We start from the raw sequence: 24,638 nt of genomic DNA, 5'->3' as shown, positions 1-24,638 counted from the left end.
ATTACTTTGTAATTTATAGCCATTTATTTTTTTGACCCTTCTATTTATTCTTTCTTTAAAAAAATTTTTTTTTGTTGTTGTCGACACTATTACAGATATCCCCTACACTCCCTCCCTTATTCCTGTCTTCATCAAGCCCACCAATACTTATTTTTCAGGCACAATTTGATGTGAAGTAAGATTCCTCTTTTCATATAAATCACATCAATTTGTTTTAACATTTAGGCGAAAATAATAAGCAATATCAGGCAACACCTATTCATTTACTATGGGTTGTAATTTTCAGAAGCTGGAACTCAGCAGTACACATATTTTAGACCTGAGTTTGATTTTGGAGGCCCTTTAAAACTCAGTTTTATTATTTCTCTTTCTGAAGACTCAGCTTGCAGCAGACATTTTAGTGCTTTTAGCACTCACTGTTGACCAACATGCTTGTACAACAAGAAGAGAACACCCCCACGTTCTTCCTGGTACTGTCTCCAGCTTAGGATCTGTCTCTACAGTTTTGGGGGGTTTTTTTGTAAGCATTATAACCTACATATATTCATGTTATTTCTTTAAAGTATTAAGTGAAAGAAGTTAATAATAAAAGGAAAAGTAGGGAAAACACCAGGCTTACTGTAATGCAGACAGGAGAGGCAGTGAAAAACCTTGAAGTTTGTCTCAGAGTGGAAAGGAGGATTTTACTGTCGTCCAGCATTGGTATGATGTTATTAGTCTTTGTTTCAGAATGGGCAGTATGGTGGTGATTGCTGATGAAAGGTTTGTACAAATTGCCATGGAAGCATAAAAGGAAGGACTTTCAGGAGCAATGTCTTGGAAGAAAGTTAGGGGCTAGCTAGGCATTCCAAGTAGAGGGCAGCTGTACATATGAGTGGGTAGAAATGATTTCTGGAGGTGCTTTAAGTTGTTTAGAGCTGAAACATAGAGTAGGTGTCTGATGTTGGAGAAGAGGTTGTGCAGGTAGGCGGAACTGAGTTCATCAGGTGCTTCCTGTGCAGTACTAAAAGTTTTCTCCATTTTTATCTTTAATGTGGAATAAATTATTGTACAGTTTTGAAAAGGGGGATAACATGACTATGTTTTTATTTCAGAAAGATTGTCCTCCAGGAAATATGGATGATACATTGGAAGGGGCAAATTGCAGGAAGGAGGTCATTTAGAGACTTGCTGCTAATGAGAAATGAGGGCACCTGGAACTTTGGCAGTGGAAAGGGAAGGGGACTTGCAGATTTTTGAGCTGTTAGACAGGACTGTGAAAACAATAGAATATAAGGCATTGGAAAGGAGGACATCTGGGATGACTTTGAGATGTCTTACTTGGGTAACATGGTAGGTGAAGGTGCTCCAGTGAGAAATAGAATCTAGAAGGATTGAAAAGAAGTTGGTTTGTACATATAAAGCATTAATTGGAGAGGTACTACAGTCATGTAGGTAATTATGGAGATTCAGTTTAGAGAAAACTTTGGGTTGAAATGTGGGTATTATTGCTGTTTGGATAGGTGTTAAAAGTTATGGTTACAGTGGTAATGAGAACTCCTGGGTAGAGCTTCTGCTGAGAGGGGAAGAAGGCTGAGAACTAACCAAAGATAAATGGAAAGTTAGGAAAGATGAGGAAGGGACACAATAGGCAAGAGAGGAATTCAAGGAGAAGTGTTCAGGATGAATGTCTCTGATCTTCACTTTGATAGGGACTAGGTAGTGCCCATTGGTTATGGGACAATATCACTGTGTCATTGCTAAGTGGTAAGATGGAGTAGGACTAGAGCTGTGAGTTGGAAGTGAATGGGAGTGGATTACACACATTTATTCTACCCACTCTAGAAGCTTGTCTTAGAGGTGAATGACCTGAGGCATAGCAAGACCTAGAGGAAAGTTTTGATGGGACAGACTTGAGGTTGGAGAGGTAGTAGATTCAAAGGAGTCTAGAAGTAGAATAATTTCTGTAGCTGGGTTCCTAGAAAGGAAGGAGGATTAAGAGCTGGATAACAAATTAATTTCATTTTATTTATATTGACTGGACATCTCCAGTCCAGTCCTTGGGAGACACTCAGTTTAAGTTGTTACTATATTCATTTATTGATTTTTCTTTCTTCTTTTTTGTCAGATAAAATGAACTAGATGCTATTTTTTCATTAAACTCATACACTGACTATAATCACTGACCTAGCTCTCTATTCATTTTTTTCACCAATCGTGCTCTAAAGTGCAGCAAGTAGAGCAGCTTTGAATTTGACTGTCCTTTCCAGTCCCACCTGGGCGTGAAATGTTTAGACAGATTCAGTAGTGAGATGCACCCTGTTCCAGCATCCCACTCATCCTGCTCTTTGCGTCAGGTGGCAGCATTTATGTGTGCTCCATCCCAGCCTTTTCACACTTTGCTCTTAGAATAAATCTGATAAATTCCTTCAGGTAGGAATAAAGGTCACTGTACTTCATCAAATTTGTATATGTTCAAAGGGCTCCAGAAATGAACCTTTTTATCTCTGGAATTTTATATACTTATGGATGAGAGGATTTGGGGGATGGTACTTTTTAATTTTATCCATTTATTCATTTAATTTTATTTTTAATTAGGATATAATTGACATAACATTATGTTTAAGGTATACAGCATGTTGATTTGAAATATTTAAATATTCCAATATGATTACGACAATAGCATTAGCTAACGGCTCTGCCATGTCATACAACTCTTCTGTGATAAGAACAATTAAGGGATTTTAATATCTATATTTCTTCTTGTTAATTTTATTTTTGACTGTGGGAATGTGAAGTTTTCTGGTTTTTTTTTTTAAAAATTATAATTCTTTTGTTAATCTTGGTAGCAAATTTGAAGTGGTTTTTGTTCTAGGGTCATAAGCAAAGGTTTACATCTGAGGAAAAAAAATTCTCTTATCAGTTATCTTGGAATTTTAGTGCATTGGTGATATCTTTCTGTAAATTAGCAGCCTTTGTTTCCTGTCCCTAGCTAGGTAGGCTTAACTTCACACTCCCATAGTCAAAAATGAAATGAATAGGAATGATTGTGCTTTATAGAATAATTAACCAGTCAGTGTTTGAACCAGTTATAAACATGAAATCTGTGTATTTTAATTTATAAAAGTTTCATTAAAGTAACATTTTGTTTCTGCACCCAAGAAAGTCTGTCTTTGTGTTTTGCCACCAACTAACTTTTTCCTCGTCAGTCTTTCGGGTAGGATTTCTGAGCTTTCTCAGGGCTTCTTGTGTTTGAAGTGTGGTGTTAGATAGAGCCTATCATTTCCATCTGTTATTTAGTGGAACACTATACACTCATTTCATGTGCTTGAAAAACAGTGATGAGGGAAATGGTTATTTTATTAAAGGCAAAGAAAGGGGATACAAAATTCTGTATACAATGACCCATTTAAAAATATATTTATAGAAGAAAACTAAAATAAATTACACAGTGAGGTAGGTAACTTACTAAAGAAGCATGACATCTTTCTTTCTTTTGTAGCTAATCTACCAGTGCCAACAATTGCTGCCATAGACGGACTTGCTTTAGGTGGTGGTCTTGAACTGGCATTAGCATGTGATATAAGAGTAGCAGGTAAGACTTAATCCTATTAAAAATAACACTTTTGAAATAAATACAATGTGGTTTATAAAGGAGAACAACTTAATGAACACTTTCAGAAGTTAAAAATGGTGACAATAGCTCTAAATTCATAGCCTATTAATTTTTTTCAAATTTGGAGTTTTAATTATACACAGATGAGAAGTCAGTTTTGTGACCTAAAAAAGTATTTACTTATTAAAAGTATATTAATACTTTTATAAACTATACAAAAAGTTAATGAGGCAAACATGTGCATTTATAGAACTGCATGTCAGTCATGCCAGATCCCTGCCAGGGAATTCCCAACATGACCTCATTCATCTGTGAGCACACAGAGTAATTCTTTTTTTTTTTTTTAATATATTTTATTGATTATGCCATTACAGTTGTTCTATTTCCCCCCTTCATTCCCCTCCACCCTGCACCTCCCACCCCCACCAATCCCCCCCCTTTAGTTTATGACCATTTGTCAAGTTCTTTAGATTCTGTATTTCCCCTACTATTCTTACCCTCCCCCTATCTATTTTCTATCTACCGTCTATGCTACTTATTTTCTGTACCTTCTCCCCCCTTCTCCTTCTCCCACTCCCCTGTTGCTAACCCTCCATGTGATCTTCACTTGTATAGTTCGCTCCTGATCTAGCTGTTCTCTTAGTTTGCTATTGTTTTAGGTGTGGTTGTTAATAACTGTGAGTTTGCTGTCTGTTCACTTTTTTTATCTTCTTTTTCTTAGATAAGTCCCTTTAACATTTCATATAATAAGGGCTTGGTGATGATGAACTCCTTGAATTTGATGTTATCTGAGGAGCACTTTATCTGCCTTTCCATTCTAAATGAAAGTTTTGCTGGATACATCAATCTTGGATGTAGGTCTTTGGATTTCATGACTTGGAATACCTCTTTCCAGCCCCTTCTTGCCTGTAAGGTCTCTTTTGAGAAATCAGCTAACAGTCTGTTGGGAACTCCTTTGTAGGTGACTGTCCCCTTAGCTCTTGCTGCTTCTAGGATTCTCTCCTTCACTTTAATCTTGGCTAATGTAATGATGATGTGCCTTGGCGTGTTTCTTCTTGGGTCCAACTTCTTTGGGACTCTCTGAGCTTCCTGGATTTCCTGGAAGTCTATTTCCTTTGCCAGATTGGGGAAGTTCTCCTTTATTATTTGTTCAAATAAGTTTTCTCCTCATGGCTGTTCCTCTTCCCCTTCTGGTACCCCTATAATTCGAATGTTGGAGCATTTAAAGATGTCCTGGAGGTTCCTAAGCCTCTCCTCATTTTTTTTGAATTCTCGTTTCTTCATATTTTTCTGTTTGTTCATTTTTTCTTCCTTCTGGTCCACTCCCTTGATTTGAGTCCCAGTTTCCTTTCCATCACTATTGCTTTCCTGTGCATTTCCCTTCACTTCAATTAGTCTAGCCTTCATATGTTCCTCTAATTTGTGGCTAAAATCAACCAGTTCTGTGAGCATCCTGATGACCAGTGTTTTGAACTGTGCATCTGAAAGTTTGGCTATTTCTTCATCGCTTAGCTTTATTGGCTCTGGGGCTGTGAGTTGTTCTTGAGCCATGTTTTGATCTGTTCATGCTTGTTACGTATGAGGAGTGGAATCTGAGGTGTGCACCAGGGCGGGGCCACCCAGGTCGCTGGTTTGTGATCCTGTATGTGGGGCAGGGTCAGAGAGGGGCCACCCAGGTTGCTGGTTTGTGATGCTGTACGTGGGGGCAAGGTTAGAGAGAGACAATGGCAGTCCCTTCTGCTGCTTCCTGCCGCTGGGCCCTGCGCCGTCCGTCTCACTGCTGGCTCCTTTACTGGTTTATTCATCTGGCTGAAAGGTTCATTGTTGTCAGACTTCCATATAGTTCAATTTTCTGTGGTTTGGCTGTGTTTTTGTTGCTAAAACTTTGTTGTTTTTAAACTTGGTTGTGGGAGAAGGTACCGTGCTTCCAACTGTGCCTCCATCTTGGTGGAAGTCGAGTAATTCTTATTTAGATGTACACATTTATCTACTTGACCAGCGTGGTCAGCCCTCCACTGCTCAGTGGTTTCCTTTTCTTATGAATGTGCATGTCAGTTGTCTGCTTCTTTGAGCAGACATTTACCTTCCTCATCCACCAGCCATTGGAAGCAGACTTGGGACCACGCAGATGATTAATTTGACCCATTCTCAGTGGGCGTTTCCTGGAGGCCCTCTTCCATCGTGTTATTGGGAATCAGATGAGGTTCCTTAGCTTCTTTTCTTTTTCACATCTTGCTGAAGCAGAGTTTTGAAAGACAAAACCACAAGCTCAGCTATTCCCCAGAAGAAATGTGTTATCAAAGATAGTCTCCATGGGGGCTGACTCTGGCTGTCCAACACTTGTCCATTTGACATGCAAACCATCTTGCTCATTGTTCCCTGCCTCTGGAGTGACTGAGCAGCCTGACCCCTTTTGACTTCTGTCAAAAACAACATTTTTTAAATGAGGTTGTTTTGTTTTTTTACTCTTTAGAAAATTCCAAGTAGAACATTTAGAATAAAAAAATCACCTGCTGGGCTTAATGAAATACTTAAAATTTCTAATTAAGAAATGAGTCTTTGATAGTCTCTTGTTCAGTCTTAACAGTAGGAAAGGAGAACAGCGTCGTACAGAACTGAATTTAAATCTTAGCTCCTGTCATTTTTAGACTGGTTTCCTTCTCTACATTGGGTAAAATGACAGTAGCTATTGTGATGATTAAATGAATTAATCTATGGCATGTGCTTAGCCATAAGTATTACCTATAGTAATAATACTTAATCTCTTTGAGGTTCACTTTTTTTCCTGGATGGTTTTCTGAGGATTAGATGACGTGATTATGAAAATAATAATGAAAACACTTATTGCTAGCCCTGTGCTGAGTGTTGACCTGGTGCCCAGTGCCATTCTAAGCACTTGGCATGTATAATATTAACTGAATCTTTCTAACAACCCTCTGAGATACGTACTTTGTGGGGCTTGATGAATCCAGGACATAGGGAGGTGAAGTAACAAGCCCCAACGCAGTGTCTGAGCTAGGATTTGAACCCAGGTAGTCTGGCGTCATGGCCTTGCTGCTGTCCTGCCAGCGCACTGTTCTTCTGCTGCTCTCCCGGATTGTCTTCTCAAGAACTGCATGCAGTGCTGTGTCCTTGTTCCCTCACTGTAGTGTCCCAAAGGTGCTTCAGGACCAAGGACTGCATAAAGCAGGCAGAAAACATTTGTCACTGTTCTTGTGCAGGTTCCCACTGTCACTTCTGGTGGAGCTGCCAGTTAAAATTAGAGTCAGTGTAATTATGTTTTTAAAATAATTTTATGGTGACTTTCTTAGGATTTGTACTTGCTGATCCATGTACACCTTTTCCCCTTTCCACTTTATTTGAGATCTTTATGTTCTGTCTGAAAGTATTGGGTTTTAAATTGAAAAGCTAAGGTTCCTGTAATCCATTTCTGAAAGAATGCAGATTCTGGGAAGTAGGATATGGGAAGCAGTCCAAGTACTTTTGGATGTACAAATAAAGGAATAATTGAGATATTTTAAAGTAGCACTAAAACAAACATGAAAAAAGAAGCTTTGTCCTGCTATCAGAACAATAAAGCCATTTGTCAAAAATACCTAGAGGCCTGGCTGGTGTAGCTCAAGTGGATTGAGCACAGGCCTGTGAAGCAAGGGGTTGTTGGTTCGATTCCCACTCAGGGCACATGCCTGGGTTGCAGGCCAGGTCCCCAGCAGAGGACGCGTGAGACGCAACTACACGTTGATGTTTCTCTACTATTGTTTCTCCTTCCCTTCCCCTCTAAAAATAAATAAAAAAAATATTTTTAAAAATACCTAGAGATTTGATCTTAAAAAGTTGCTATATCTGATATGTTAAGCTTTTTGATCTACAGAACTGTTCTGGCAGATAAACAATTCAAACTGTCAGACACAGCCTCTTTCTTCATCCTGAATAATTAATGAGATCTAAGCTTTCAAACATGACCTGGCAGGATCAGGTCAAATTAGGTAGTTACAACCTTGGTATTTCTGCATCAAAAATTATTTCTCAGCCCAATAATTTTTTTATCCTTACCTCAGGACTTTTTTTTTCATTGCTTTTAGAGAGAGAGGAAGAGGGGGGATGGGAGGAGGGGGAAGGGGAGGAGAGAGAGAGAAACAGAAACACTGATGTGAGAGAGAAACGTCGATTGGTTGTTCTCTCATAGGCACTCCCACTAGGGATTTACCCCATAACCTGGGAATGTGCCCTCCTGACCACGATTCAAACCTGAGATTTTTTGGTTTGGGGGATGATGCTCCAATGAACTGAGCCATATTGGCCAGGGTGCCAAGTGGTTTTTAATAGAAATGTGTGAATCTCTTAATATTCAGGGTGGGGCAAAAGTAGCTTTACAGTTGTTTGTATGAAAAAAATAATAATAAGGGTAATTTTATTTCATGTACTTACAACTGTCAACCTACTTGTGCCTACCTTGTATGTAATTTAAAGGTGTTACTTTTTGTAACTAAAGGCCTTCTGAAGTAATTTTTGAAAAGATTTGTGATACAAATTTAATAGTAAACATACAGTCATTCCCCCTTATGCCAGGGATATATATTCCAAGACCCCCAGGGGATGCCTGAAACCTTGGAAAGTGTCAACCCTATTTAATACTGTATTTTTTCCTCTACATGTAAACCTTTTCATTCAAAGGAAGCACTTTATGGTTTCTCTTTGACATATCCATATTGCAAACATCACTACTTTTGTACTTTTGGACTATTAAAAAAAGAAAATAAGGGGGATGACTTGGACGTGAGCACTGCAATACTGCCACGGTTGATCTGATAACCAAGGTGGCTACTAAGCAACTAAGAGGCAGATAGTGTCTGCAGCATGGAGATGCTAGACAAAGGGATGATTCATGTCCCAAGTAGGATGGAGCAGGATGGAGATTTAGCCACAGAACAGCATGCAGTTTAAAATTTATGAATTTTTTGTTTCTAGAATTTTCCACTTAATATTTTCAGACAGTGTTTGTTCTTGGGTAACTCAAACTGGAGACAGCAGACTTGTAGATAAGGGGGGGATTACTGTATTCATAGCTTCTTTTACTGACCTTTTTAAGTCATCATAAATGAATTTGATTATATGGATGTTACTTAATTTTCTTCCTTTCTTTTTAGCTTCCTCTGCAAAAATGGGCCTGGTTGAAACAAAGTTGGCAATTATTCCTGGTGGAGGTATGAATTGTTCACGCCCATCTTGATTTGTTCTCAAAAACAGTGTAAGGTAAAAAAGGTGTTAATTGAAAAGGCAACATTTTGCATGAAGAGACTAATGCTGAACTGTTTGCTTCTTCAAGTTCTGGTTCAGAATGCATTCTTTTAGCTTGTGTAGGTGTGAAGACGGTAGGTATGCTGGCTCTGACTCTTTTTTTGTGCTGTGTCCTGTGCTTTTCTGGGTGATTTCTTAATTTTTAAATTATTGCACCATCTCATTGTTCTTGAAGGATGACACCATTATTTTAAAACTTATGTGTGGGTCTGTAATGTGTGTAACCTCAGAGAGCTCCACACACGCAATCAGACCCCAGGGGAGAAGGGGCAAGAGCACCCAGGCTCTGTGCCAGGTTTCTTGTGTCTCTGTGTAGCGAGACAAAGGTTGGGGTTCCCAGGCAGCTAGTATTGCTTATTCTGTTACTACAAAAATGATAGCTGTTTCTTTTTGAAGATTCATTTAAGAAAGTACTTGTCTGCCACTGATAATGACATCTTGCATCACTTAGTAAATCTGAAATTTTTGTTCTTCTATCTGATCCAGCAAATTTGGAGATACATTTTGTGACATTTATTACAAAAGTAGACTTCACTTGAAGATGTGCATTTTGGAAACTTATTAGTGTATGAATGAAATAGTACAGTATAAAAAATTAAATGCAGTATTGAATACTTTAAGCATGTTTGTACTGGAATAGGTTAAAATTACATGTTTAACTGTGTCATGACAAGAGTATCCTGATTAAGGTGTATAAGTAGAACTTAAAACATAACTCAGTGACACTGGAAGACTATCAAGGTCAATGTGTAAGGCTCACTAAATTTTCTACTTTGGTAGTCCATGAAAATTTCATTCTTGTAGGTAAAAACATACAATATCTACCTGTTCTGTCAATCTGTTTTCATAGTGACTAATGAAAACTCAAAAAAAAAAAAAAAAAGATTTAGAAGAAAATACATCCAATTGAAAAGAGTTATCAAATAAATAATGTGTGAAATACAACATGGTTTAGGAAAAAGATGATACAATGTTTCATAAGTTCTTTTAAGAAATAAGCATTTGTTTATAATTAGGATATAACTGATCCTAGAAAGATAGTGACTATAGTTAAATGGTGCCCCCAGGCTCCACAAGATATCAGTGTGAAACCTGGGCATGTGACCTTATTTGGAAAAAAGGTCTTTGCAGATATAATTAAGGATTTTAAGATGAGATAATTCTGGGTTATCTGAATGAAGCTTAAATACCGTGATAAATGTTTTGTAAGAGAAGACTCAGACAAAAGAGGGGAACACAAAAGATCACTTGAAGATAAAGACAGGGATTGAAGACATGCATTTACAAGTCAAGGAAGGTCAGGGATTACTGCCAATCACCAGAAGCTTGGAGATTGTTCCTCAGAGCTTCCAAGAAGGAATCAGTCCTGCCAATATCTTGATTTTGGACTTTGGCCCCCAAAATTATGAGAATTAAATTTCTGTACCTTTAAGCCATGAAATTTGTGGTGATTCATTACAGCAGCCTCAGGAAACTTTTACAGTTTTTAATGCTTAAGTAATTTTTGGGGGGACAGAGACTTTATATATATATATATGAGAAGGGGTAGGAGAAAGATGAACTTGGGAATTTGGATATTTATCATGTACTAAATGTGAAATGGTTTGTATTAAATTCACTAAAAGGTAGGATAGTTGTATGAGAGTACTCTTGGGTTTGATTAGGTAAAAAAAGCTTAGCTGATTATACTGTAGAAATGAGGGTGATATTGGTATGGGAAACTTTGAAAAAACCTCTGTTTAACCTTTATTTGCCCAGGCCCCAGGCGCCCTAGAGAGAATGATGGGGCCGTCTGGGAGGGCGGGTGGCCGGATAGTGAGGACTGGAACTAGCACCCCCGCTGATAGAACAATTATCACATTCTGTTTCTGTATCCCACGTTTGTCATGTAGACAAGAAGACCCCCTAATCTATATATTCCCCAAGAATCCTTTGATCGGGGCTCAGAATTTGGAAATGACTTCTCTGGGCCCCTCACGTTAAACAATAAACCTTGTACTCCAGAATCCCTCGGTGTCTGGTTGCTTCATTTTCCTATAACAATATCTTTAGCTTGTGTAATCTTCTCTTATGAGCTAGCCATATGAGATCTAGAAATTAACATATTCTTCCCATTGTATGTAAGTTCTTTAGGGTCCTCCTCAATAGTGTATCCATTAATTAGAACACACTTTTTATAAATTTGATTGAATTTAGACTATGTATTCTCATCAGTACTGTTATTTTTAAAAATTCATATTAAATAAATTTGTCATAAAATTCAGAATGCTTTAACATTAATTCAAATGAAGCTGTGCCTCCCTATTTGGATTTCTGTGTATTTGATAAACACAAAAGAGTTAATGATGCTCCTGGTTGGCATGAACTTTCCTAAAACAAGATAAATTAGAAAATGATTGTTTTGAAGAGATAGTAGTATTCATAGTGAACACGGGTATTAGTGGACCATTAATATAAGGCTTCTTTTAGATTAGTACTCTAAATTTAGTGTTTACTGAAAAGGAGATTGTCTGCTGTCAAATAACTATTAAAGGTATATAGTTAATATAAAGGAAAGTAGAAACATTAAAACCAAACGCACTTCTTTAAGTAATATTACATGAGATGTAGTTTTATAATTGAATTCAATTGAACATCATATATTTAAGCCAGCACTTTTATTTGTTGTATATGTATATTTGATTGTAGACTAATATTATAAAATACAAAATACTGTGTTAATGATTTAAAGTACTAGCCAATTTAAAAATAATTAAAATTGTTACTCTAGGGCACAGGTGGCAAACACAAGGCTTACAGGCCAAATCTGACCCTCTACCTTGTTTCTACCTGGTGGCGTCACTGGGCTCCTTGCTCCTAGTTTACAACTTCATACTGTGATTTATGCAGTCCTAAAATTATATTCAGCCCTTTGAAGGCAACTGCGAGACTGATTGGGCCCCCAGTGAAAATGAGTTTGATACCCCTGCTCTAGGAGCTTGCTACAGTATTCTCAGTTTTATCAGGGATTTTGTACAACATAGTCCTCTACTGTGTTCTACAGTTTTTTTTACCTTTAAGAATGCAGCTCACCTCCTGTCTTCTTCCAACCAGGAGAATACTTCAGTAGTTAAAATAAAACTCCTACTTAGAAGTAGCCCCTCAAACAATACTACTCTTTAGCATATATGTAAGAACCAAATAAAACAAGTTCAGAGGACTAGCATTGTTTTTATTTAACAGTTTAGAAATTTCTTTGCACACAAAATGGTGGCAAGTTCCCTCATTCTAGCCTTTTTTTTTTTCCCCTTGCCCTCTTCTATGGAGGATTTGGGGTTTATATCAAGAAATTTTATTACACCTACCCTAAGGTAACTGGTAAGGTTTCTTGCTTGGGTATATATCACTCTAGACAATGCCTAGTATTTCCAGTGCTCCTATTCTCTCTTGTTTTTTATTTTGGAAACATTTAAACTTTAGGAAATTTGAGAAGCAGTAAAATGAACCTCCTTGTACCCCTCATCAAGATCTTCCCTCCCCTCACCCCTTTCCTGCCACACTCCATCTCCCACTCTGATCTTCCTCCTTAGATGCACACCCATCTTTTCTTGTTGAATCACTTCAAAATAACAAGCTGAACCTTTAAGATTTTCAACCTGCCTTTCCTAAGAATAAGAAGGGACTCTTGTATAACCACAACATTATCATCACACTGAACAGTAGTGACGTTACTATTGACATTTCCCTGGGTGTTTCAAAGTTTAGTTTGTAGTTGTTTTGTTTTGCTTTTCCAATTCAGGATCTAGTTCAATGTCACGTTATATTTAGTTAGAACTTTAAAAAAAAATTTAGACAAGTCATCCCTCTCTTTTTCTTTTTTAATAACTAATTTAAAATTAAGGCAAATTATCTTCCTGAGGTTTTCACATTGTGAATTTGGTAGAGTTATTTTTTCAAGTTTAAGTTAAAAATTTTTGCCAAGAATTCTAAATGGACCATGCTCTACGTTTTATTTTCACTTTATTTCATGGCACTAAAGAAAGATGTTATCTCACTTTGAGTGATAATGATTTTGATCACTTTTATAAGGTGGCAACTAACTGTGGGTACATGTTTAGCATTCTCTTCTTGGAGACTTCTCAGGGAAAGTATCTTTAATAATTATTACCGACATTGACTGTTCCCCAAATAAAAAAGATAAAAAAAGAAAATTAGAGCACTCAGGTTTCACAGGACCAGAACAAATGTCCCCAGTTTGTTTTCTTCTCTCCTGGGTAGCAGATTTGGTCCATCTTACTTGGAGGCTGTGTTTGGCAGTGAGGTCACATCTTGGCCACTGGTGTCCAAGAACTCTAGTTTAAGGTGTGTTTATGAATAATGATGGATTTTTAAATTCTCTGTTGAGTGTTATCCTGAACACTGCAGTCATTTCGGAAAGTTTTATTTACCATCGTTATTGAAATCCTTTAGAATTTACATCAGAATCTGAACTTATTCTTTTGAATGTACTCAGCAATGACTCATTATCCTGTGAGAGTGAATTTGATTTTCACAAATAGCAAAAGAGCTTTCTGTGCCAAATCTGATTAATAAGATCATACTATATCAGGAAGAAGGAAAGTATAACAACATAAATAAGACTGAATTTTTTAAGACTGCTTTTTTAGGAGAGGGTTTCAAGATGGCGGTGGACTAGGAGGGAGCAGATACCAGTTCCTAGTACAAAAGAGACAGAAACCTATCTGATCGGAGGAGGTGAGGCAAGCAAGCCAGCAGTTGCCAAGCATATATGAAAATAAGAGACCAGAAACCTCATCGGTCATGGAGGAACAAGAGTGTAGGGAGACAGCAGCGGTACAGTAGTCTCTGGGACGGAGCAGGGAGAAACAGCCGGTGCAGGGTAGGGGAACCCCAGCGCCCTGTGGCGAGAGCCCAGCGGCACTTGGGACAGCCTTCAGCGCCCAGACGGCTCCCTCCCTAAGATTTTTGGGCCGGGGGCCTGCCAAGTGGTCCAACCAGCGGGGAGCAGAGGTGATGTCAGTCTGTGCATAGCTTGGAGGTCCAGCGCCTGGTGGGAACTGTGTCTGGGAGAGTGCCTAACAGCGCCTGGGACAGCATTCAGAGCCCGGACGGCTCCCTCCCTGGGATTTTTCTGCCGGGCAGGGCAAGTGGCCCAGGCAAAGAGGTGTGGAAGAAACTTCAGCCTGCGCGCAATCTGGGGAACTAGTCGCTCCACACGCAGTGTGTCTGGGCAAGTGCCTGAGGTCGCCTAGGCCAACGTTCAGCGCCCAGAAAGCTCCCTCCCTAGGATTTTTGGGCCCAGACCGGCCAAGAGACCCAACCAGAGGGGAGCAGAGGAGATTTCAGCCTGCACACAGTTCTGGGTCCGGCACCTGGCGTGGTGCTGCTCCATCCCTAGGTTTTTTTTTGGCAGAGGTTGGCCAGGGGACCCAGACAAACACAGGAGCAGAAGGGATACACACCACGCAGCGTGCCATGACGAGCACACAGAGTTTCTAGGTCGGCGCCCAGTCCTCAGATCGGCTCCCGGCTTCCAGTCTACCCCCCTCAGACTACCTGGAAGCCCGGGGCGCTGAGGGGTCCTGGGAAAAGAGCTGAGACCCTCAACCCCCTCCCTTTCTGGCCAAGCAAGGTGGGATGCCAGGAGAGACTTTTTTGATAGCGTTTGAGGAGAGGATGCGGAGGACAAAGGGCCCCAACCAAGGACTCTGTGGTTGCCAACCCAAGAGACCTCAGAGGTGCAGCCTGGGGCTCTGAATCCAGTAGACACGGCAGCCTGGTCTGCTTCACACCCAGCTTGGCAGCGAGCCCAGGATTGGGCAGAGGGTCTGGGGCTTCCCAACGGAACGGGGGCAGGTCTGTGCTCAATCCCGAGGGAACCAGGCAACAAGGCCGGTGCAGGTGCCTGCAAACACAGCAAACCAGACTATGGCAGTAACCCCTGGGAGGGGAGCGCTGCGAGAAAGTCCTAGTTCCCCATTGTAGGGAGCTGGGGGAGAGGCGCCAAGTGTCTGGATCCTGAGAGGGGCTGGTTGAAAAAAACCACAACAATCGACCCTCAGCCAACTGCAACCAGAAAAACTGGTTCAGGTAGTTTGAAGCCAACAAGTGACATTTCCTTTTCTGAGGTTGTTTTTGAGATATTATTTTTGTTTGTGCGTTTTTTTGTTTTTTGTTTTTTTTACTGTATTTTATTTTTATTCTTTCTTTTTTTTTTTTTACCTTTCTTCCTTCTCCATTCCTTTTCTTTATCTTTTTGCTTTTTTAAAGTAATCTGTTATTTCTTTTGAACTTTATTACTGTTTCATCTTTCCATACTTTTGTCCTCTTTTCCCAGATTTTCTGTTTTATTTCTTTTTCTTTTCTTTCTAAACTTATTGCTCTTTCTTCCAATCCCCTACCATTTTTTTCTTTCTTCCTTTTATTTCTTTCCTTATCATTTCTTTCTTTTACCCACAAGAGTCACAATCAACTTGAAAATATGAAAAGACCAGAGCTGGACTCATAGAAGAGGCCTCCCAATAGTAGAGTCAGAGAGACAAATTGCACATTGTTGTAGGAGAGAAGACACAAGTTGCTGCATATTTGAGTAGGTGGAAGCAGAGAACAACAGGATAACCAAAAGAGGCTGCACCATTGAAATTCACAGGCATTCCACCACAAAAGTTCATACCATAAACCCAGGGTGTCAAAACAGATTAATCTAAGAAGCTGAGGCTAACAAGAAGAGTCTCACAAATGATGGGAAGACAAAGAAACAATCCCCAAATGAAAGGAAAGGAGGAATCCTCAGAAAGAATGTTAGATGAAATAGAGGCAAGTCAACTATCAGATACTGAATTCAAAGCACTGGTTATCAGGAAGTTCAAAGAGCTCACAATCAGCTACCAGAAACTACAGGGAAGCTACAATGATCTCACTGTGAACTATATCAACATGAAAAAGGAAATGGAAATTCTTACCAAGGGCCAAGAGGAAATGAAGAATACAATTTCTGAATTAAAAAACACAGTGGAAAGCATTAAAAATAGGGTGGATGAAACAAGATCGGATTAGTGAATTGGAGGACAAAGTAGAAAGCATCTCACAGAAAGAACAGGAAAGGGAAAAGAGGCTCAGAAAGAATGAAGAGGGATTAAGAGAAATGCAAGACAATATGAAACGTAATAATATCCGAATAATAGGAATACCAGAAGGAGAAGAAGAACAAGAAATAGAAAACATATTTGAAAGAGTAATGAGAGAAAATTTCCCTAATTTGATAAAAGAAAAAGTCACACAAATCCAGGAATCACACAGAGTCCCATTCAAGAGGAACCCAAGGAGGCCCACTTCAAGACACATCATCATTAAAATGGCAAACTTCCAAGACAAAGAGAGAATCTTAAAGGCAGCAAGGGAGAAAAAAGAAATAACATACAAGGGCGTCCCAATAAGGTTAGCCACTGACTTCTCAATGGAAACACTCCAAGCAAGAAGAGAATGGCAAGAAATATTCCAAGTAATGAGAACCAGAGGCCTACAACCAAGGCTACTTTACCCAGCAAGGCTCTCAATCAAGATAGAAGGCCAAATAAAGAGCTTCCAAGACAAAAGAAGTCTAAAAGAATTTGCTGCCACCAAGCCAGCTCTACAAGAAATACTAAAAGGTCTGCTTTAAGGAAAGGAAGGAAAAGAGACAGACAGAGAGGAACACAGGTACAAAAATGGCAATGAATAAGTACCTATCAATAATAACCTTAAATGTAAATGGATTAAATGCTCCAATCAAAAGACACAGACTAGCTCAATGGATAAGAAAGTATGACCCACACATATGCTGCCTACAAGAGACCCACCTCAGGACAAAAGACCATCACAGACTAAAAGTGAAAGGATGGAAACAAATTTTCCAAGCAAATGGACAAGAAAAAAAAGCTGGGGTAGCAATTCTCATATCAGACAAAATAGACTTCAAAAAAAGAGCCATAAAGAGTGACCCAGAAGGTCACTTCATAATACTCAAGGGAAGAATCCACCAAGAAGACATTAACATCATAAATATATATGCACCCAACATAGGAGCACCAAAATATATAAGGAAAATCCTAGAGGAATTCAAGAAAGATATAGACAGCAACACAATTATAGTGGGGGATTTTAACACCCCACTATCAAAAATGGACAGATCTTCCAAACAAAATATCAACCAAGACATTGCGGCATTAAACAACACCCTTGATGAAATGGACCTAACTGATATATACAGAGCTCTTCACCCCAAAGAAGCTAAATACACATTCTTTTCAAATGCACGTGGAACATTCTCAAAGATAGACCACATGATAGGACACAAAACAAGCCTCAACAAATTCAAGAATATTGAAATCATACCAAGCATTTTCTCTGACCATAAGGGACTGAAACTGGAAACCAACCCCAAAGGAAAAAAACCAAAACACCCAAAATCATGGAGACTGAACGGTATGCTATTAAACAATGAATGGGTCAAGAATGAAATTAGGGAAGAAATCAAAAAGTTTCTGGAAACAAATGAAAATGATCTCACAACAACCCAAAACTTATGGGATACAGCCAAGGCAGTCCTGAGAGGGAAGTTTATAGCAATACAGGCCTACCTAAAAAAAACAGAAACATTTCAAACAAGTGACCTTACTCTACGCCTGCAAGAACTCGAGGAACAACAACAAAAACAGCGCAAAGCAAGTAGAAGGAAGGAAAGAAGTAAGATCAGAGCAGAACTAAATGACATAGAGACTAAAAGCACAATTCTAAGGATCAATGTATCCAGGAGTTGGTTCTTTGAAAACATAAACAAAATAGACAAGCCTTTAAGTAGGCTCATCAAGAAAAGAAGGGAACGGACACAAATAAACACAATCAGAAATGAAAGAGGAGAGATTACAACTGATACCACAGAAATAGAAAGGATTGTAAGAAATTACTATGAAGAACTGTAGGACAAGAAATTTGAGAACCTAGAGGAAATGGACACATTTCTAGAAAAATATAATCTCCCAAAATTCAATGAAAAAGAAGTAGAACACCTGAATAGACCAATAACAGCAAAAGAAATTGAAGCAGTAATCAAAAAACTCCCATCACACAAAAGCCCTGGACCAGATGGATTCACAGGAGAATTCTACAAAGCATTTAAGGAAGAGCTAACCCCCATTCTTCACAGACTATTCCCAAAAATCCAAAAGGATGGAAAACTCCCAAACTCCTTTTATGAAGCCAGCATCATCCTAATTCCAAAACCAGATAGAGATACAACAAAGAAAGAAAACTTCAGGCCAATATCACTGATGAACATAGACACTAAAATCCTCAACAAAATATTGGCAAATCCCATCCAACAATATATCCAAAAGATTATACACCATGACCAAGTGGGATTCATTCCAGGGATGCAAGGATGGTTCAACATTCGCAAAACTGTAAATGTAATTCATCACATAAACAAAAGCAAAGACAAAAACCACATGATCATTTCAATAGATGCAGAAAAAGCTTTTGATAAGGTACAACACCCATTTATGATAAAAACACTCAGCAAAATGGGAATAGAGGAAGCATTCCTCAATATAATAAAGGCTATTTATGAGAGACCTACAGCCAACATCATACTCAATGGGCAAAAACTAAAAGCTTTTCCACTAAGATCAGGAACAAGACAAGGTTGTCCACTTTCACCACTTCTATTCAATGTAGTATTAGAAGTTTTGGCCACAGCGATCAGGCAGGAAAAGGAAATAAAAGGCATCCAAATAGGAAAGGAGGAAACAAAATAGTCACTGTTTGCAGATGACATGATAGTGTACATGGAAAATCCTATAGACTCTACCCAAAAACTGCTCGAACTAATTAATGAGTTTGGCAAAACAGCAGGATACAAAGTCAATATCCAGAAATCAAAGGCATTTTTGTATACCAACAACGAATCAGCAGAAGCAGAAATCAAGGAAAAAATCCCATTCGAAAAAGCAAAAAGAAAAATAAAATATCTGGGAATAAACCTAACCAAAGAGGTAAAAGACCTGTATGCAGAAAACTACACAGCACTGAAGAAAGAAATCAGGGAAGACACAAACAAATGGAAACATATACCTTGTTCATGGATTGGAAGAATTAACATCATCAAAATGTCCATACTACCCAAAGCAATTTACAGATTCAATGCAATACCTATTAAAGTACCAATGGTGTATTTCACAGACATAGAACAAACACTTCAAAAATTTATATGGAATCATAAACGAGCCCGAATAGCAGCTGCTCTTTTGAGAAAGAAGAACAAAGTAGGAGGGATCACAATACCTGATATCAAACTGTATTACAAAGCCACTGTAATCAAAACAGCCTGGTACTGGCATAAAAACAGGCACATGGACCAATGGAACAGAACAGAGAGCCCAGAAATCAACCCAACCCTCTACAGTCAATTAATATTTGACAAAGGGGGCAGTAACATAATATGGAGTAAAGATAGCCTCTTCAGCAAATGGTGTTGGGAGAACTGGACAGCTACGTGCAAAAAAATGAAACTTGAGCACCAACTTACACCATACACCAAAATAAATTCAAGGTGGATAAAAGACTTAAATATAAGCCATGACACCATTAAAGTCCTAGAGGAGAACATTGGCAAGAAAATCTCAGATATTCCACACAGCAACATTTTTACGGATATGTGCCCTAGAGCAAGGAATATAAAGGAAAGAATAAACAAATGGGATCTCATCAAAATAAAAAGCTTCTGCAGGGCTAAAGAAAACAGTATTAAATTAAAAAGACAACCAACTGTATGGGAAAACATATTTGCCAATGATACCTCAGACAAAGGTTTAATCTCCAAAATATGCAAAGAACTTACACCACTCCACTCTAAGAAGACACCCAATCCAATTAGAAAATGGGAAAAGGACTTGAACAGACACTTCTCTAAAGAGCATATACAGAATATCCAGAGACACATGAAGAGATGCTCAATATCGTTAGCTATCAGAGAGATGCAAATTAAAACCACAATGAGATACCACTTTACACCAGTCAGGATGGCTATAATAGACAAAGAAACAAACAACAAATGTTGGAGAAGGTGTGGGTAAAAGGGGACCTTAGTTCACTGTAGTTGGGATTGCAGACTGGTACAACCATTACGGAAAACAGTATGGAATTTTCTCAGAAAAATAAAAATTGACCTGCCTTTTGACCCAGCAATTCCACTGCTAGGATTATACCCCAAGAATCCTAAAACATCAATTTCAAAGAACCTATGCACCACAATGTTCATAGCAGCACAATTTACAATAGCCAAGAGTTGGAAGCAACCTAGGTGCCCATCAGTAAACGAATGGATCAAAAAATTGTGGTACATATACATAATGGAATTCTATGCAGCAGAGAGAAAGAAGGAGCTACTACCTTTTGCAACAACATGGATGGAACTGGAAAGCATTATGCTGAGTGAAATAGGCCAGGCCTTGAAGGACAAATACCATATGATCCCACCTTTGACAGGAAGCTAAAGAATAAAACAAACAAGCAAACAGAATAAAAACAAAGACAGTGAAATAGAGAACAAGTGGGCAGCGACCAGAGGGGAGAGGGAAGGGAACTTAAGGGGAAAAAGCGGGAGGGATTTTGAGGAACAAGTATGAAAGACACAGAGATGAGGACTGGGGGGGTGGGGAATGGGAGGGAGGGGGGAGACGGGGCGGCGGGGGGGGGGTGGAATGGGAGAAATAGATAAAAAAAATGTCCTTGAAAAGTAACTAAATAAAATTTAATATTAAAAAAAAAGACTGCTTTTTAAAAGATGCTTATTAATTTCAAACAGTTACCAGTTTATGAACAATGGAGAACACTGCCGGATTTAGGGGACTGCTTCCCAAGTGACCTGTCTAAAGGCCAGCACTGCCTTATATTATACTATGTAGTGACTCATTTCTTTGTACTTAAAAATGCAGTTCAGTAATCCTTCACTACTTTATGTCTAGTTAGGGTTTTTGGAAGTTAGTGGCTGGCTTCCCACTGTTGACAGGCCATTTTGTTAGTTGCTGTGAAGGAAACATACAGGGTGAGGTAAAAGTAGGTTTATAGTTGTGAGTATGTGAAACAGTTTATTCTTGTATTATTAATTGTATTTTCTCTACAAACAACTGTAAACGTACTTTGGCTCACTGTGTATTTATCCATATATGACTCACCAGTTCTCCCTTGGAATTGCCCATCTAAAATCTGATAGGAGAGATTAAACTTGTGTATAAGTATCAGAACTGCCCTATCATTAGAAAATTGTTGGAATCAAACAGTAATAAGCAGTTTACCACTGGGACTTGTGAGTTTTAGAAAATGGTGTGAATTCTTTCAGCTCTCAGCTTGAGTTTACAAGGCCTGCAGGGTGGGTTCCCAGTACTGTTCTAACTTCCTTTCCTTCTGTTGCTCCCTTTGCTCATACACTGTGTTACAGGCACATTTATTCACTTAACTCAGCAAATATTTATTGAGCCATGCACTGGTGGATATACACTAAGCCTGTAGCAGTGAGCAAAGAGAGATCACTGCTGCCAAGCAGCCAACATTCCAGCACACAGACAGGAGACATGGCAAATAGTAAGTTGTGAAGTATGGTGGAAGTGTCCTGGGCTGTAGGAAAAGAACTAGGGCAAGGGGCCTGCCGAGGGGTGGGGTTTTCACTTTAACACAGGGGATCAGAGGAAGCCTCACTGAGAAGGTAACATTGGAGTTAAGACTGATAGGAATTGAAATTAATCGTACAGATAGAAAGAAGAGCATTTCAGACAAAGGAATACCCAGAATAAAGGGCTATGATGGAAGCATGCCTGAAATAGTCACCCCACCACTGCAACCATAACAACCAAGGGGAGGAGAGTGATAGGAGACACCATCAGAGAAGCAGTTGTAGTCTCAGGCATTTAAAGATTTGTCTGGTCCCCATGCCAAAAGTAGACATCAGTGATCCAGGTTAGAGGCAGGAGCACTTTCCTGATAGGCCTAACCCTACGACTGTAGTTCAAGTAAATTATGATAGGGTCTGGACTGGTTAATGGTGATAGAAGTATTTGGGTGTGGGTAGACTCTGGAGAATCTTCTGACAGATCAGATCAGTAATTAAAGAGAGGAGAGTAAACATTGACCCTTGGCTGGAGTAACTGAGAATAAGTTCCCTTCAACTGAGATGTAGAGAACTGTGAAAAGAATAGGTTTAAAAGATATCGTGAGGAATATTGTTTAATATTGTTTTGGACATGTTTGGTTAAAAGCCTAAGTTCAATACCCAAGTGTAGTATTAATCAGGTAGATAGTTGGTTGTGCAAATGACAATGTGGAATTTTTTTTTTTCTAGCATCCACAGGTCTGGTTTTAAAAAACCAAGAAATGGACATTGGCACAGACAGAATTCCAGGAGAGTCTTTCTAGTTCACACTTAACAAACTGGGAAATAAAATTTCCTTGTAGTAACAGCCATAGAAGAGGACCCAAAACACTAAAAATTCTGAGGGAGGAGAACCTTTTCCTTCAGTCAGAGGAGCTTTGTCTCAGGAGGGTAGTTGGAAGACCCAGTGCTTCTCTTTTCTCTGTCCATCTACCATTTGGTCTTGGACATAGAGATAGTTGGAGTGCAGTGCACAGCAAGGTAAATACAACCCCAGTGTTCTAGGCAGAAGACCAGAACTACAGACAGAGAGCCCCAGGGAATCATCAAGGATTAGGGAGATGGTCAATATTGAGGAGCTCAGGAAGGGAGCCCTATAAAGTCATTTGTGACTTCCTGGACTCAATCTTGGGTTGAGCTGTGTGCTCTGATGCTAAACCACACACCAAACACTTCGAATTTGAACCAAGAGATAGACCACTGCTCAGATTTGAGACTGGCCTAAGGCCTTGAAAACATAACACTGAAAGCACAATCCAGAGAAGGCTGTTTGGAATATACAGTCTGAATTCAACTAAGTTAATTGAATGCTAAACAAAATTGCCCGGGCCAGAATAACTCAGCATATGAAATAACTGGAAATCACAACTTTTCGTGGGTGAAGAGAATCAACAGATGCCATCCAAGATGGCAGATGTTGGAATTATCTGAGAAAGATTTTAAAGCAGTTATTACAAAAATGCCTCAAGAAATAGAGGCGAACTGTTCCAATACCTACCTGTCTTGCCTTCAGCTTGTTGGTGAAGGATTCCTAACTAGGTTAGGTGCCAGGCACCTAACAGCTGACACTGGACAGATGTGACTGTTAGTCACATATTTCTTAGTCACATACACCCATAGCCCAGGGGAGGATGATATCACAAGCCTCACAAAGGCCACACAGATTATACTGGGGAACAGAGTGAAAAAACAGGCTGTAGGTGGCAGGCTTGGTAGTAATAAGAGAGAAGGATGTGATTGGCTTCTTTGAATAATTGCATGGTTTAGCTGGGAGCTGAAATCCACTTCCAGTGAGAAATAGGAACCATACATGGGCTCCTTGGTGAGGCAGCTTGTTTGTCTAGGGGACTTATATGTGGGAGAGCAAAATGGGGAGGAGGCTTGTGGTCAGGTCATTTGTGGTTCACCTGATTTCCCTAGATATTAGGCAGCAAAGAATATTGGGCCTTAATTTTAGGTCTCATACCACATGAACAAATGAAAATATAGAAAGTTTCAAAAAAAAAAAAAGTACCCACTGATAGAAATTTTCGGACTGGAAGATACAATAGCCAAAATAAAAACACACTGTATGGACTGAATTGTAGGATAGAGATAACAGAAGAAAGTGAATTAACTTTAAGAGGAATTAATAGGAATTAATCAGATGTGAATAACAGAAAGAAAAAAGACCAATGGGACAGTACTGTAATGTTAAATGTTTGTCACAAGAGTCCCAGAAGGAAAGAAGAAAGAGTGTGGTTCATAAAAAAAATGTTTGAAGAAATAATGGTTGAAGACTTCAGAAATTTGATGAAAGACATAAACAAAAGGATTTAAGAAGCTAAGTAAACCCAAACAAACCCAAGGAAATCCATGACCAGACATACAAACTGTTTAAAACTAGAGACACCCCCAAAAATAATTTTTGAAAGAGGAGAATCCTACATTATTTATAGGGAAACAAGAGTAGATTCCTCATCAGAAATAATGGGCTCCAGAAATAACTTGAACATTTCTGTAGTGCTGAAAGAAAAGGACTGTCAACCCAGAATTCTGTATCAGAGAAAATGTCTTTTAGGAATGAGGTGAAATAGACATTCTCAGGTTAAGGAAAACTAAGAAAATTTATTACCTATAGGTGGTATTGGTGAAAAGATAAACCCATTGATTAGTGGAACTGACAGAACCTCAAAGTAGACCTGTACAAATATGGCCAGTTGATAATTGACAAATACACTGGCATTTCAGTGGAAAAAGTATGGTGTTGGAAAAGTTGGATATCCATATTGCAAAAAATAAAAAAAGAACCTCAATTTAAATCTCACATTTGTACAGAAATAGACTCAAAAGTATTATACTCTTAAATACAAAATGTAAAACTGTGTACCGAAGCTTCATACCATAGGGACCTTCAGTGAGTATTACTAAACATGTGTTGCTGCTTCTGGAGGAGTCAGAATGAAGTTACCTTTAAGGAGTAATTAATTGGAGAAGTTACTGTTGTAGGAACATTTTATTTTGTTCAGCTATATGTTTTTCTTCATTAAGGTTTGCTTTATATGTCCAAATTTTAAGTAGTGG

General features: G+C 38.8%; 1 protein-coding gene across 6 annotated transcripts in view; it reads left to right on the top strand.

Annotated features, from left to right (window-relative positions):
- AUH (AU RNA binding methylglutaconyl-CoA hydratase) overlaps window positions 1-24,638 on the top strand; it is a 220,587-nt gene that overhangs the window by 87,292 nt on the left and 108,657 nt on the right. For 5 of the 6 annotated variants that reach the window (XM_053662662.1, XM_053662665.1, XM_053662663.1 and 2 more), the window contains 2 exons: window positions 3,482-3,574; window positions 8,743-8,799. In XM_053662662.1, the coding sequence (XP_053518637.1) occupies window positions 3,482-3,574; window positions 8,743-8,799 (150 nt within the window). The remainder of the gene's footprint in view (window positions 1-3,481; window positions 3,575-8,742; window positions 8,800-24,638) is intronic. The other variant, XM_053662664.1, reaches the window with a different exon arrangement.

The sequence above is a fragment of the Artibeus jamaicensis genome, unplaced genomic scaffold (genome assembly GCF_021234435.1).
Source record: "Artibeus jamaicensis isolate MK-2021 breed Jamaican fruit bat unplaced genomic scaffold, CSHL_Jam_final contig_264, whole genome shotgun sequence".
NCBI lineage: Eukaryota > Metazoa > Chordata > Mammalia > Chiroptera > Phyllostomidae > Artibeus > Artibeus jamaicensis.
The sequence above is the reverse complement of the archived record's forward strand: the minus strand, read 5'-3'. Positions and strand labels throughout refer to the sequence as shown.